This window comes from Tachyglossus aculeatus, chromosome 6 (assembly GCF_015852505.1).
Source record: "Tachyglossus aculeatus isolate mTacAcu1 chromosome 6, mTacAcu1.pri, whole genome shotgun sequence".
Lineage (NCBI taxonomy): Eukaryota > Metazoa > Chordata > Mammalia > Monotremata > Tachyglossidae > Tachyglossus > Tachyglossus aculeatus.
In genome coordinates, this window is record NC_052071.1 from 12,684,745 (window position 1) to 12,700,457 (window position 15,713).

The 15,713-nt window shown below is 50.0% G+C and overlaps 1 protein-coding gene across 1 annotated transcript in view; it reads right to left on the reverse strand.

The window, feature by feature from the left end:
- Positions 1-745: 745 nt before the first annotated feature.
- Positions 746-15,713, reverse strand: part of ABCB7 (ATP binding cassette subfamily B member 7) — an 85,279-nt gene continuing 70,311 nt past the window's right edge. Inside the window, exons 12-17 of the mRNA XM_038747699.1 lie at positions 15,285-15,448; positions 14,972-15,101; positions 12,905-13,076; positions 5,462-5,565; positions 3,944-4,051; positions 746-1,209 (exon numbers count right to left, since the gene is read on the reverse strand). Of these exons, the coding sequence (XP_038603627.1) occupies positions 997-1,209; positions 3,944-4,051; positions 5,462-5,565; positions 12,905-13,076; positions 14,972-15,101; positions 15,285-15,448 (891 nt within the window). The 3' untranslated portion in view covers positions 746-996. The remainder of the gene's footprint in view (positions 1,210-3,943; positions 4,052-5,461; positions 5,566-12,904; positions 13,077-14,971; positions 15,102-15,284; positions 15,449-15,713) is intronic.

A 15,713-nucleotide genomic window follows, 5' to 3' on the forward strand; every position in this document is an offset into this window, starting at 1 on the left:
ACAGCTCCAGACAAACGTGACACCTTTTCGGGCCAGGCCTTCCTAGATTTCTTCTGGCAAGGAAAAGGCCACATCTCATTCCCCTTGACAGTCGGAAGTCCACCGGATGGACATCCAGCGGACGGCTTGAGGGAACTCTCGCCAACCCCCCGAATCTCGGGCGCTGCTTCGACCCAGGCCACGTCTCGAGCTTCGACGCCCAGGGTGACGCCACACGGGCCCCTGTCGACGTCGAGCTACAGCTATCTGCTCATCTCCTGCCTGGAAAACAGGGGTGTTGGAGGTTGATAATCGCTTAAACCTCTTCCGACGTCCGCTGCCTTTTTCTCCCGGCAGGAATTCTGCTTAAATGTGTGTTTTCAGGCAGTTCCTGGGAGGGACTGGAAGAGGGAAAGAAGATGAAGGATGGCTGTGTCCTGGATTGGAAGCCGCAGCGAACGCCCCCCAACCCACTCCCCTTTTTTTTAAAGACAAAGTCTCCTCAATCCAACTGTCGGCACAAGGAACTATCGGGCGATTGCCGCTCAACTGCAAAGTGTAAAGCAGGGGAACCAGTACCAGTACTGCCCGATACGCCCCAGCCAGAGACGCGGGATGAGTCGTTTCCGTCTTCGGTCCTCCTGGCTTGACCCCGGCGATGGCTCCGGGACACAGAGGGCATGCAGGTCCACTGCGGGGCATGACTTCTGACACCCCCGCCCACCTCTTACCCTGGATCAGAAAGATGAGAAGGTCTCCAGGGGCATGACAAAAGTGAATGAAGACTTCATTAAACAGATTTTTGACAGGTGTAAAAATAAATTCCTTTGGCTAAAGTCATAGTACCCCGGAGAAAGATTAAAAGGAGAAAAAAAAAGGGGGGGGGGAACGTTTTGATTCTTGTTTTTAAATAAAGAAGGAGTTCCACTCCAGTGAGAACGTGTGCCGCCATTTCACTCGGAGATTAAAAATGGAGAGTGAAAAGCCGGAGGAACGCTTGGGAGTGCTCAGCGGCACTTAGCAGGAACAGTTTCCGCAGCCTTTCACGCTGTTGATGATTTCCTCCTGAAGCTTCTTCCTTTCCTCCTCTTTGGACGTGTTCTCTCTTTTCTCTTCCCATCTGGAGCCGTTGCTCAGTGCCCGGCTGCTCTGCGCGTGCCACATTTCGGAGTAGATGCTGCCGGGCTTGGCCAAGAGAACGCTGTGTGTGCCACGTTCGGCTATTTTACCCTAAAGACACAAAGGCGAGGTCAGGAGGAAAAACGGAAACTTGATGCCGCCGTACGAAGGCTTGACTAACTGGAGCACTTTTGGGTTTTTTATGGTATTTGTTGGGCACTTTCCGGGCCCAGGGGTACTACTAATGATAATGGTATTTGTTTAGCGCTTACTATGTGACAGGCACTGATCTAAGCACTGGGGTGGATACGAGCAAGTCGGGTTGGACACAGTCCCTGTCACATAGGATGATGATGATGATGGCATTTATTAAGCGCTTACTATGTGCAAAGCACTGTTCTAAACCCTGGGGAGGTTACAAGGTGATCAGGTTGTCCCACGGGGGGCTCACAGTCTTAATCCCCATTTTTACAGATGAGGTAACTGAGGCGCGGAGAACTGAAGTGACTTGCCCAAAGTCCCACAGCTGACAATTGGTGGAGCCGGGATTTGAACCCATGACCTCTGACTCCAAAGCCCGGGCTCTTTCCACTGAGCCACGCTGCTTCTGTATGGGGCTCACAGTCTCAATCCCCATTTTACAGATGAGGTAACTGAAGCTCAGAGAAGTGAAGTGACCTGCCTGAGGTCACACAGCAGACAAGTGGTAGAGCCAGGATTAGAACCCAGTCCTTCTGACTCTCAGGCCTATTTTCTAGGCCTGAGAGTTTTTCTAGGCCTGAGAGTTTTCCTATTTCCTGAGAGTATTCCTATTTCTAGGCCAGGATGCTTCTCTGATACAAAGTAATCGGATTGGACAAAGTCCGTGTCCCACATGGGGCTCAATTCTTAATCCCCATTAGGCATGGCGTACTGAGAAGCAGCATGGCGTTGCGGATAGAACCCAGGCCTGAGATTCATAAGGTCATGGGTTCTAATCCCTGCCCCGCTACTTGTCTGCTGTATGACCCTGGGCAAGTCACTTCACCTCTCTGGTCCTCAGTTCCTTCATCTGGAAAATGGGGATTGAGACTCTGAGCCCCACGTGGGACAGGGACTGTGTCCAATCTGTGTCCCCAGTGCTTAGAACGGTCCTTGACAGATAGGGAGCAATTGTACTCTCCCAAGTGCTTCCTACAGTGCACACAGTAAGCGCTCAATAAATATGACAATGAATGACAAATATAATGATGATAACAATAACAATAATAAAAAACCATTTGTCTTGTGTACGATTCACCGAACCAAACAACAAAATGGACAGTGCTGCCATCTAAACAATAGCTTTCAGGTGCTTAGGAGAGGGAAAAAAAACCAAACCAAAACAAAAACACCTCCTTTATGTTCACTTCAAAATGAAACGATTTCTGCAGGGCAAATGTGCTTCTTCCCATGACTACCTCTGGGAACCGCGGCTATTGTCTGGAAACCTACTTAGTGGGAGGACAGATTCCAAAAACTGGGATCTGCCTTTCATTTGCCACCTGGGGACGGCTGCTGCCACACAGGCTGGGAGACAAAATGGGGCTCGTCCTTTTAACTGCTGCTCACTGGGGCTGGACCTTTACAGAGATGCCCAGAGTGACGACGACTTTGTACCTGCTCGAAGCCACATCTGAACGGGTCAGTTTACGGGAAGCAGCCTGGCGTAGTGGATGGAACTCAGGCCTGGAAGCCACGGGTTCTAATCCCGGCTCCGCCACTTGTCTGCTGTGTGACCTTGGGCAAGTCGCTTCACTTCTCTGGGCCTCAGTTCCCTCAGCTACAAAATGGGGATTGAGACTGGGAGCCCCATGAGGGACAGAGATTGTGTCCAACCTGATTACCTCGTATCTACTCCAGCACTTAGACCAGTGCTTGGCACAGAGTAAGCGCTTAACAAATACCACCACCATCATCATCATTATTATTATTATTACTATACTGCCCGGCACATAGTAAGTGCTTAACAAATACCATTATTATTATCATCCCTTGAAGCGATAGACCATTTTGGGGTCCGTTACTAGAAAAAATAAAAAAGGACCCTACAGCAGGCTGAGTTGGAGGAGGAGACTGAATGATGGTGTACAGTCCAGTACTAAGGGGCTTTCTTATTTTATTTGGGGAGAGGAGAACGACAACAGAAATTCTCAGAATTTTCTTCCAGCTGCCACCACAATTGAGGGGAGGGGACCTCAGATTTCCGGAACAATCAGAGGGCGTCACCTTGTCACGAGTCTCTCCGAACCGATTAAGCACGGTATCCTTTTCCTTTTTCCCCCCCTCAATAAGAGAGTAACCCAGTGATAGATGTGTTTTAAAAACGGCCACTCCATTTGGGTGACGCTTTCCGAAAGGGCGTGGGGAGGACGGGTGCATGTCGGAATTCACCCAACAAAGACGCAGAACGCCGGGAACATGTCACAAGCAAAGGAGCCCGATGCCACAGATTCCACTTAGAGCCAAAGAGGATACGGAGCTTTTAATCACTATACACAAATCCTGGGAAACCTGCTTTCCTCATCCACGCATTTCATGCTTTCTCAATGTGTATCTTTTGGGAATCTAGGAAAACAGTACGTGGGTTTAGACACGTTCTGCTCCTGTGACGGGGCTGTATTATTGGCTGTCAAAAGACGATGTTAAAAATGGAATCCGGAAAGCACCTATCGGAGCTCAGCCTGAACCTCGGACAAAGATTTTCTGCACGTCCCGCTAGAATCAGTTTTTACGTTACACACATGCACACCTACACACACACCCCACTAAAACCAACTCAAATGCCCCTGGGCCGCTGGATTCCAGAGGCTCACAGTTAACTCACCTGATCCAGGACGATGATTTCATCGGCGTCGACTACCGTCGAAAGCCGGTGGGCGATGAAAATGGACGTCCTGTGCTTCACCACGTCCCTCATGGCCCCGAGGATGTTCTGGAAGTTTGGGAGGGAAGGAGACAGACACACGTTTGATCGTTTCCGAGACCTGGGCCGCTGAAGGAACTTGGGACGTGTTAGCCTTCGCGGTTTAATGCCTTGGTGAGTGGCCTACGGAGCGATGACAGGTGCCCCCGACCGACAGAGGACGGGAGAAAACCCGGAAAGAGGGACGGGAGGAAAGACGCCGCCAAAATCAGGCGAGGAGCCATTTGGCTCGGAGATTTTACCCCCTTCCAACGGGGAGGGAAACGGGAGTCCATCTTTGGGAAAACCTCTGAAGGTAGACAACCTTGTAGGGACTGTCTCTATGTGTTGCCAATTTGTACTTCCCAAGCGCTTAGTACAGTGCTATGCACATAGTAAGCGCTCAATAAATACGATTGATGATGATGATGATGATGGTGGCAATGAGATCTCTCCAGGCCGTGAGAAAAACGATACGATCTGAAGGCATCCGTCGGAAGAAGCACGGGAACTACTGAGAAGGATACCCTTCTCCTCTGCCCGGATGCCAATTTGCCCTGGGACGGATGGGAACTGGGGACAGTGGTCTGCACACGGTAAGTGTTTGATAAATATGACTGAGTGAATAAACGAATGATTCAGGGGGCTCGGGGAAACAGCCAGTTTGGTTTGGCCACCTGACAACTAAACAAGGCAACGGAGGGAAAGGGGGAGGGCGGCACCCCCGGATCTCAACAGAGATCCACGGAAGAGTCCAATGCGGTCCAGGGGGGATACCCGCTTCTCAGGGCGAGTGAATCTGGGTTTGTTCTCTGCCGGTGAGGCCCACTCCAACAAAACTAACCGGTCTCGGAAGAAGGGGGTGAACCGACATACGGGGAGGCTTGGGGGTGGAGCTCAGAGAATAACCGAAGGGACCCGGGGCCGGGGAAGACAACTGGCCAACGGCATCTGCCTGTCTTGGCTCGCGATGTGCGGTTTAGCTCATGGGAGCACAGCTGCCGCTGTTGCCGTTGAGATTCCGTGCTGAATGCACAGCCGTGGTTATGAAGTGTCAGGCGGTTGCTGGGGTAGTATCATGACATCGGTGTCACAACATCCGACGCTTCCCAGCCCTCCCCGTGACACGAATATAAATCGACGGCGGCGCCCTGACTCGTTTCTACGGCGGGCGGTGGCTCCGTGCGGGGCGGGAGGCGGGCGTCACCATCAGCAACGTGACTCTTTTAACGGGAGCGGGGCGGACCAGAGCGGCCCCCGTCAGCGGGCTAGCTGATTCCAGCTGCCGGGCATCGGGGGCGGGTCGACCTCGCTCTCTGGGGCGGGGAGTCGATCCCGTTCCCAAGTCGGGAGCTGCCCATTTCCCAGCCGCCCCGGGTTGGGGAGAACTGTTTAGCATAAAAGGGAGAGGAGGAAGGTTTTGAACCCTAATCGCCTTACCTCTTCCGTAATAGAATCCAGAGATGATGTGGCCTCGTCGTACAGGATGATGGGAGGGTCTTTCAGAATGGCCCGGGCGATCGCAACCCTCTGCTTCTCTCCTCCTGTTGCAGAGACAAGGCCTTGGCATTTTAAAACGGGCCACAATAAAGCCACGCTCCCCCGATGGTCCCGTTTCTGTTCCTCCTCACCCGGGGAAAGTCTTACAATTCACCCTCCCCGGCCTGCAGACTGTAAGGGTCTCACCTAAATAAATCATTCAGTTTCACGGCTCACAGTGCGGAAAGACCAAAGAGAGGGGAATTGAAGACGGCATTTTCCGTTTCGGACACAGGAAAACAGAGAGAGGTGGGGCGGCCCTTCCTGTCTGCTTCCTCGCTAGACTGTAAACTCTTTTCTTTCTTCTTTACGGTATTTTTTTTTTTCTTTATGGTATCTGTTAAGCGCTTGCAGTGTGGTAGGGCAGATGCAAGGCTAGACACGGTCCATGCCCCGTCTAGGGCTCACGGTCTCAATTCCCATTTTGCGGGTAAGGTAACCGAAGCACAGGGAAGTGAAGTGACTTGCCTGATGTCACACCGCAGACAAGTGCCGGAGCCGGGCTAGAATCCGGGTTCTTCTGATTCCCGGGCCCGTGCGCTAGCCACTAGGCTTACGTTGCTCCTTGAGGGCAGGGAATGTGTCTGCTGTGTTTGACTCTCCCAAGCACTTAGTATAGTGCTCTGCACACAGTGAGCACTCAATAAATCCCACTGATTGATTGACTGATTCTTGCGAGCCTCAGGGTTTTCGGGTGCATTTTCAAGCGTCCTAAATGCAGTTCAGGTTAATCGCTCGGTTGTCTCCATCCTGAGACTCCATCTTTTCCCCCCATCATTTTTTTTTCTCCCACCCCTCACAAGCCACTGACAAGAATTCATTGCCCAGTAGTAGGAAATTCGGGAGCCCTGATGAAGAGAATTAAGAACGGGCTTTCTGAAATCCTGGGGGTTACTGCTGGTGGGGGAGAGGGTGGGGAGGGGTTTATTCATTCATTCAATCGTGTTTATTGAGCGCTTACTGTGTGCAGAGCATCATCATCATCATCAATCGTATTTATTGAGCGCTTACTGTGTGCAGAGCACTGTGCTAAGCGCTTGGGAAGTACAAGTTGGCAACATATAGAGACAGTCCCTACCCAACAACAGGCTCACAGTCTAGAAGGGGGAGACAGACAACAAAACATGTGGACGGGTGTCCAGTCATCAGGATAAACAGAATTAAAGCTAAATGCACATCTTTAACAAAATAAATAGAATAGTAAATATGTACAAGGAAAATAAATAGAGTAAATAGAGCAATAAATCTGTACATACATATGCTGTGGGGAGGGGAAGGAGATAGGGCCAGGGGGAGGAGAGGAAGATGGGGGCTCAGTCTGGGAAGGCCTCTTGGAGGAGGTGAGCTTTCAGTAGGGCTTTGAAGGGAGGAAGAGAGTTAGCTTGGGGTCGGTGCTGTCGATGGCGCTCCCTGCAACGACTGCCTGCTTCAGAGATTCAAGTCCGAGGTGGCTCTCGTCACTGGTCGCCGGACCGTTTCTAATCCCGACACCTCGGAAAGCCCACTCTCCTGCCAGCCCCCGCAGTGTGCCCACAGAACCGTTCCCTTTCCCCAGGCGGACACCTCTGAGCTCTATCAATCACCTGATCGTCTTTATTGAATGCCCCGGAACGCCCTCCCTCCTCCTATCAGACAGATGATTGCTCTCTCCGACTTCAAGGCGTTACTGAAGGCACATCTCCTCCAAGAAGCCTTCCCTAAGCCCTCCTCTCCTCTTCTCCAACTCCCTTCTGCGTCACCCTGACTTGCTAGAGAAGCAGCCTGGCGTAGTGGATAGAGCACGGGCCTGGGAATCAGAAGGTCATGGGTTCTAATTTTTTTTTTATGGCATTTATTAAGCGCTTACTATGTGCCAAGCACTGTTCTAAGCGCTGGGGAGGTTACAGGGTGATCAGGTTGTCCCACGGGAGGGCTCACAGTCTTAATCCCCATTTTACAGATGAGGTCACTGAGGCCCAGGGAAGTGAAGTGACTTGCCCAAGGTCACACAGCAGACAAGTGGCAGAGCCGGTATTAGAATCCATGACCTGCTGGACAGTTTCCAGCTCGTATGCACCCCAGCGCTTAGTATAGTCCCCGGCACAGAATAAGTGCTTAACAAATGCCATAATTATTATCATTATTATACAAGCAAATAGGGATGGACACAGTTCCTGTTCCATGTGGGGCTTCCAGTCTCAATTCCCATTTTACAGATGAGGTAACTGAGGCTCAGGGAAGTGAAGTGACTTGCCCAAGGTCACACTGCAGACAAGTGGCAGAGCCGGCATTAGAATCCATGACCTTCTGGAGAGTTTCCGGCTCGTATGCACCCCAGCGCTTAGTATAGTCCCCGGCACAGAGTAAGCGCTTAACGAATACCATAATTATCATCATTATTATACAAGCAAATAGGGATGGACACAGTTCCTGTTCCATGTGGGGCTTCCAGTCTCAATTCCCATTTTACAGATGAGGTAACTGAGGCCCAGGGAAGTGAAGTGACTTGCCCAAGGTCACACAGCAGACAAGTGGCAGAGCCGGCATCAGAATCCATGACCTTCTGTACCCTTCCTGGACAGTTTCTTGGAAGTAGGCAGGGCCCTGGGGTTCCACTGATTTGATTAAGTGGGCTGAAATAATAATGATGTTGATAATGATCACGGTGGTATTTGTTAAGCGCTTACTAGGTGCCAAGCACTGTAGTAAGGTCTGGGGTAGATACAAGGTAATTGGGTCCCACGTGGGGTTCACAGTCTAAGTGGGAGGAAGGACAGGGATTGAATTCCCATTTTAATAACAATAATAATAATAATGATGGCATTTGTTAAGCGCTTACCATGTGCAAAGCACTGTTCTAAGCGCTGGGGGGATACAAGGTGATCAGGTTGTCCCACATGGGGCCCACAGTCATCATCCCCATTTTACAGATGAGGTAACTGAGGCTCCAAGAAGTTAAGTGACTTGCCCAAGGTCACACAGCAGACATGTGGCGGAGCCGGGATTCGAACCCATGACCTCTGACTCCAAAGCCCGTGCTCTTCTTCTAGACTGTGAGCCCACTGTTGGGTAGGGACTGTCTCTATATGTTGCCAACTTGGACTTCCCAAGCGCTTAGTACAATGCTCTGCACACAAGCAGTGTGGCTCAGTGGCAAGAGCCCAGGCTTTGGAGTCGGGGGTCATGGGTTCGAATCCCGGCTCCGCCACGTCTGCTGTGTGACCTTGGGCAAGTCACTTAACTTCTCGGAGCCTCAGTTCCCTCATCTGTCAAATGGGGATGAAGACTGTGAGCCCCACATGGGACAACCTGATCACCTTGTATCCCCCCCAGCGCTTCGAACAGTGCTTTGCACATAGTAAGCGCTTAGTAAATGCCATTAAAAAAATAAAAAAAACGATTGATTGATTGATTGATTTTCACTAAGCCATGCTGCTTCTCTTCTCTTGATTGATTGATTGATTTTCACTAAGCCATGCTGCTTCTCTTCTCTTCGCTGCTACCATTTGTTAAGCACTCACTATGTGCCAGGCACTGTACTAAGCGCTGGGGTGGATACAAGCAAATCGAGTTGGATCCAGTCCTTGTCCCTCATCGGGCGCACAGCCTTAATCCCCAATTTACAGATGAGATAACTGAGGACCAAAATAATGAGCTGACTTGCCCACGGTCACACAGCAGAGATGGGATTAGAACCCGTGACCTTCCGACTCCCACGCCTGTGCTCTATCAACTTCGCCCTGCTGCTGTTGAGGGAACTGAGGCACACAGAAGTGATTATAACAATGATGGCATTTATTAAGCGCTTACTATGCGCCAAGCACTGTTCTAAGCGCCGGGGCGGTTACGAGGTGATCAGGTTGTCCCACGGCGGGGGGGCTCACAGTCTTCATCCCCATTTTCCAGGTGAGGGCACAGAGAAGTGAAGTGACTTGCCCACAGTCACACAGCTGACAAGTGGCAGAGCCAGGATTTGAACCCTGGACCGGCTCTTTCCAGGACGAGGCCACATTGCTGCCAACTGGCCGGTCCTGGTCTTCCGGCCAGAGGGAAGAGATGGGGTTTAGCCGGTTTGGGTGGGGGGCGGCTTGAATGTGGAAGAGGGGCGCTCAAATAGGGCTCCGTGCCCCTCCGCTGGACCCCCATTCCTTTGATTTCACCCTGCATCACCCCCAGGCCTAACTCCCCTTCTAAGAGAAGCAGCGGGGCCTAGTGGAAAGCGGCCGATCCCTCCACTCCAGCGCTTAGAACAGTGCTTTGCACATAGTAAGCGCTTAACAAATACCAAAATTATTATTATTATTATTATAGTAAGTGCTTAACAAATACCATCATAACAACAACAATAATAACGACAATAATAATAACGATGATGATACCTTCCCCTCCCAAATGAATATCAATCACTGGGTCCCATTCCCTCCGTGTGCACATTGTGGCTACTGACTGAGCGCCTACTCAACGACTGCCTATTAAGCAGAAGCACTGGGAGGCAGAAGGACCTGGGTTCTAATCCTGGTTCCGCCACTTGTCTGCTGGGTGACCTTGGCCAAGTCACTTCACTTCTCATGCCTCAGTTACCTCAACTGCAAAATGAGGACTGAGGCTGTGAGCCCCACCTGCCAACCCGATTTATTTGTATCCACTCCAGCGCTTAAAACAGTGCCTGGCACATAATAAGTGCTTAACAAATACCATCATAACAACAACAATAATAACGATAATAATAATAACGATGATGATACCTTCCCCTCCCAAATGAATATCAATCACTGGGTCCCATTCCCTCCGTGTGCACATTGTGGCTACTGACTGAGTGCCTACTGACAACTGCCTATTAAGCAGAAGCAGGAGGAGGCAGAAGGACCTGGGTTCTAATCCTGGTTCCGCCACTTGTCTGCTGGGTGACCTTGGCCAAGTCACTTCACCTCTCATGCCTCAGTTACCTCAACCGCAAAATGAGGATTGAGACTGTGAGCCCCACCTGGGACAGGGATGTGTCCAACCCGATTTACTTGTATCCACTCCAGCGCTCAAAACAGTGCCTGGCGCATAGTAAGTGCTTAACAAATACCATCATAACAACAACAATAATAACGATAATAATAATAACGATGATAATACCTTCCCCTCCCAAATGAATATCAATCACTGGGTCCCATTCCCTCCGTGTGCACATTGTGGCTACTGACTGAGTGCCTACTGACGACTGCCTATTAAGCAGAAGCAGTAGGAGGCAGAAGGACCTGGGTTCTAATCCTGGTTCCGCCACTTGTCTGCTGGGTGACCTTGGCCAAGTCACTTCACTTCTCATGCCTCAGTTACCTCAACTGCAAAATGAGGACTGAGGCTGTGAGCCCCACCTGCCAACCCGATTTATTTGTATCCACTCCAGCGCTTAAAACAGTGCCTGGCACATAGTAAGTGCTTAACAAATACCATCATAACAACAACAATAATAACGATAATAATAATAACGATGATAATACCTCCCCCTCCCAAATGAATATCAATCACTGGGTCCCATTCCCTCCGTGTGCACATTGTGGCTACTGACTGAGTGCCTACTGACGACTGCCTATTAAGCAGAAGCAGTAGGAGGCAGAAGGACCTGGGTTCTAATCCTGGTTCCGCCACTTGTCTACTGGGTGACCTTGGCCAAGTCACTTCACCTCTCATGCCTCAGTTACCTCAACTGCAAAATGAGGATTGAGACTGTGAGCCCCACCTGGGACAGGGATGTGTCCAACCCGATTTATTTGTATCCACTCCAGCGCTTAAAACAGTGCCTGGCACATAGTAAGTGCTTAACAAATGCCATCATAACAACAACAATAATAACGACAATAATAATAATGATGATGACACCTTCCCCTCCCAAATGAATATCAATCACTGGGTCCCATTCCCTCCGTGTGCACATTGTGGCTACTGACTGAGCGCCTACCAATGACTGCGTATTAAGCAGAAGCACTGGGAGGCAGAAAGGCCTGGGTTCTAATCCTGGCTCTGCCACTTACCTGCTGTGTGACGTCAGTTAAGTCGCTTCACTTCTCTATGCCTCAGTTACCTCATCAGTAAAATGGGGATTAAGACTGTGATCCCTTTTGGGGACATGGACTGGGTCCAACATGACTACTTTGTATCTCCCCCAGTGCTTAGAACAGTGCCTGGCACATAATAATAATAATAATAATAATAATAATAATAATAATAATAATAATAATATTGATATTTGTTAGTATATGCACTTACATAGTAAGCACATAACAAATACCATTAAAAATATAAATAATAATTATTATTATTATTGTAGTATTTGTTAAGCATTTACTATAAATAAATAATCAAATAAAAGATTGGAAAGTCAGTGTGCACGGCCCGGATGAGCGGACACAGTTGACTTTACCGAAACCTACGCTATTTCTGAACCCTGCCCTTTTTTTCTTTTTCTTTTTTTTTAAATGGTATTGGGTTTTTTTGGTTTTGTTTTTTAATGGCATTTATTAAGCGCTAACGATGTGCAAAGCGCCGTTCTAAGCGCTGGGGAGGTTACAAGGTCATCAGGTTGTCCCACGGAGGGCTCACGGTCTTAATCCCCATTTTCCAGATGAGGGAACTGAGGCCGCGAGAAGTGAAGTGACTTGCCCAAAGTCACCCAGCTGACGAGTGGTGGGGCCGGGACTTGAACCCATGACCTGTGACTCCAAAGCCCGGGCTCTTTCCACTGAGCCACTGCTTACTTACGGGCTGTTCTAAGCACAGGGGTTTAGCCTGTATCTACAGGCTAATCAGGTTGGACTCGATCCCCGTCCCGCAAGGGACTGGCCGTCTTAATCCCCATTTGACGGATGAGGTAACTGAGGCCCAGGGAAGTGTCCTGACCATCATCATCATCATCAATCGTATTTATTGAGCGCTTACTATGTGCAGAGCACTGGACTAAGCGCTTGGGAAGTACAAATTGGCAACATGCAGAGACGGTCCCTACCTAACAGTGGGCTCACAGTCTAAAAGGGGGAGACAGAGAACAAAACCAAACATACTAATAAAATAAATAGAATAGATACAGATATATATATAAAATAAATAGAACAGAATAGATATGTACAAGTAAAATAAATAGAGTAATAAATATGTATAAATATGTACAAACATATATACAGGTGTTGTGGGGAAGGGAAGGAGGTAAGATGGGGGGGATGGAGAGGGGGACGAGGAAGGGGCTACACAGCAGACGGGCGGCGGGGCGGGATTAGAACCCAGGTCCTTCTGACTCTCAGGCCCGGCCAGGTCAGAGTGGGGCGTGAAGGAGGAGGGCAGAGGCGGGGAAGCGGGGAGACGGCTCCTGAGGAACAGCATTACCCGAAAGCTTGAGGCCTCTTTCTCCGACCTGGGTGCCGTAGCCGTGGGGCATCCGGAGGATGGCATCGTGGATCCCGGCCAACTTCGCCACGGCATAAACGCTTTCGGGGGCGGCACTGATGTTCCCGTATAAGAGGTTATAGTAGATGGTGTTGTGGAAGAGAACGGCGTCCTGGGGCAGACGCGGAGAAAGACTTTTCAGCGGGCTTGGCGTCTCTGTGAATACTCACATCGTTTATTTAACCCGAATCCAGCCCCCAAGACTTTCCTGGATTGTCACAGGGCTCAGTTCAATCCCCGCCTTGCCCTCGGAGTGTCCCTTTTGGGATTCCCATCAAACGGACGAGGACCAAGGATGTAAAGGACGTTAAGAAGCAGGGTAGCCTAGTGAACAGACCACGGGCCTAGCAGTCAGAAAGACTTGGGTTCTAATCCCGACTCTGCCACTTGTCCGCTGTGTGACCCTGGGCAAGTCACTTTCATTTCCTGACTGCTTACTGTGTGCATAGCAATCAATCAATCGTATTTATTGAGCGCTTACTGTGTGCAGAGCACTGTACTAAGCACTTGGGAAGTACAAGTTGGCAACATACAGAGACGGTCCCTACCCAACAGTGGGCTCACAGTCTAGAAGGGGTAATAATAATAATAATAATGATGGTATTTGTTAAACGCTTACTATGTGCCAAGCACTGTTCTAAGCGCTGGGGAGGATACAAGGTAATCAGGTTGCCCCACGTGGGGCTCACGGCCTTAATTCCCATTTTACAGCTGAGGTAACTGAGGCACACAGAAGTCAAGTGACTTGCCCAAAGTCACACAGCCGACAAGTGGCGGAGCCGGGATTAGAACCCATGACCTCTGACTCCCAAGCCCGTGCTCTTTCCACTGAGCCACGAAAACAAAACTTCTCTATGCCTCAGTTGCTCCTCTGTAATAATAATAATAATAATGATAATGACGGCATTTGTTAAGCGCTTACCAGGCGCCAAGCACTGTTCTAGGCACTGGGATAGACACAAGGTGATCGGGTTGTCCCACGTGGGGCTCACAGTCTTCATCCCTATTTTACTGATGAGCTGAGGCACAGAGAGGTCAAGTGATTTGCCCAAAATCACACAGTTGACAAGTGGCGGAGCTGGGATTAAGACCCGAAACCTGGGCTCTTTCCATTAAGCCATGCTGCTTCCCAAAGATGGTAAACCCCACGTGGGACAGGGACTGTGTTCAACCTGACTAGCCTGACATATAGTCAGGACTATAATAATAATAATAAATAATAATGGCATTTATAATACAGTGCCTGACACATAGTAAGCACTTAAATACCATAAAAGGGGGGGGTGGGGGGGGGAACGATGGAGGGGAGAGGAGAGGACTGGTCCCTGTCCAGAAACCCATTTCCTGACTCTTCACACCATCTTCCTGCTTTTTCAAAATTCAAAACTGGCGGGAACTCTGGCTGATCCGGAGGCCCGGTTTCCTCTGATGACTGGAATATGGGGGCCTCCAAATCCCTCCGGACAACTACTAGACTGTAAGCTCGCTGTGGGCCTGGAAAGTGACTGCTTACTGTCGTACCGTATTGTCCCGGCTCTTAGTAGAGCGCTCTGCCCACGGTAATCGCTCCAGAAATTCAACTGACCGAATAAACCTCTCTTCTCACCAAAAGCTCACCCGGCCTCCGCCGAGCGCTTCTTAATTGGGAATCGGTGAGAACCCCTCCGGGCCTTTCACTCGACAGCAAGCTGATTTTGCTGATATCATTTGCTGATATCTCCCGGCTACTTCTTACTTTAAATTTAAGAGTCGGGAGGCGGAGGGGAACACCTGTCTTTTGGGAAGGAAGCTGAACGGGAACAAGGGACCACTGTTTGAGGAAAAGTTTCGCCACAAAACATGGTGGTGCTTGATCCTTATCCTGTCTGAGTTGTTTTTCCACCCACAGAATCGACCGATCCCGGATATGAACGAGCGGCGGGAAATAACAATCACGATGGCATCCGTTAGGCGCTTACTATGTGCCGAGCACTGTTCGAAGCGCTGAGCGCTGCTCGGAGGCTGTACCTGAGGGACCACGCCCACGGCTTTCCTTAAGCTCTCCAGGCTGACGTCTTGAATGTTTTGGCCGGCGATATAAATGCCTCCCCGCTGGGGCTCATAGAAGCGAAATAACAACCTCACGATTGTGCTTTTCCTGAAATTGGGAGAGAAGACGAGAGGGGGAAACCAAGTTGACTTTAGCGGCGATCGATAAGCGCCCCTCAAACCACCATAACGACGTCACGACCACGGGAGGGGCAAAAAAAAAAAACCCACATCACGTTGGGAATGGTCAATCAACGATGCAGAATTCCATAAAAAAAACGTGGTTACCCACCCTGACCCACTACCTCCTACGATGGCCACTTTCTTTCCCGCAGGGACTTCAAAAGAAATTCCACTAAGGACTCTCTGTCCCTCGAGGTACTCAAAATGCACATTATCAAAGACGACGGTAGCTGTCTGCGGTGTGATCTGAAGGGGAGCCGCCATCGCTTTATCCTGGTGGCGGAAAGAAGAAGAAATGCCACTTTACACATTGCCCAGAGCGGAGCTTCCCTGGCCATTTCCCAAGTCACCGGGAGAGAGTGGAAAACGAAGCAAGAACGGATGGGGCTGTTCATACCACGTTCTTTTGGTGTCTCCCTCCCTCCTTAGCTTTTCGTTTTCTGAAAGACTCGGCTCCACCCTACCGCCCTCCGCCCCACCCCTCAGGGCTATGGGCAAATGGCAAAAAATGATCTTTCAGGTGCTTCGCTGAGCACCC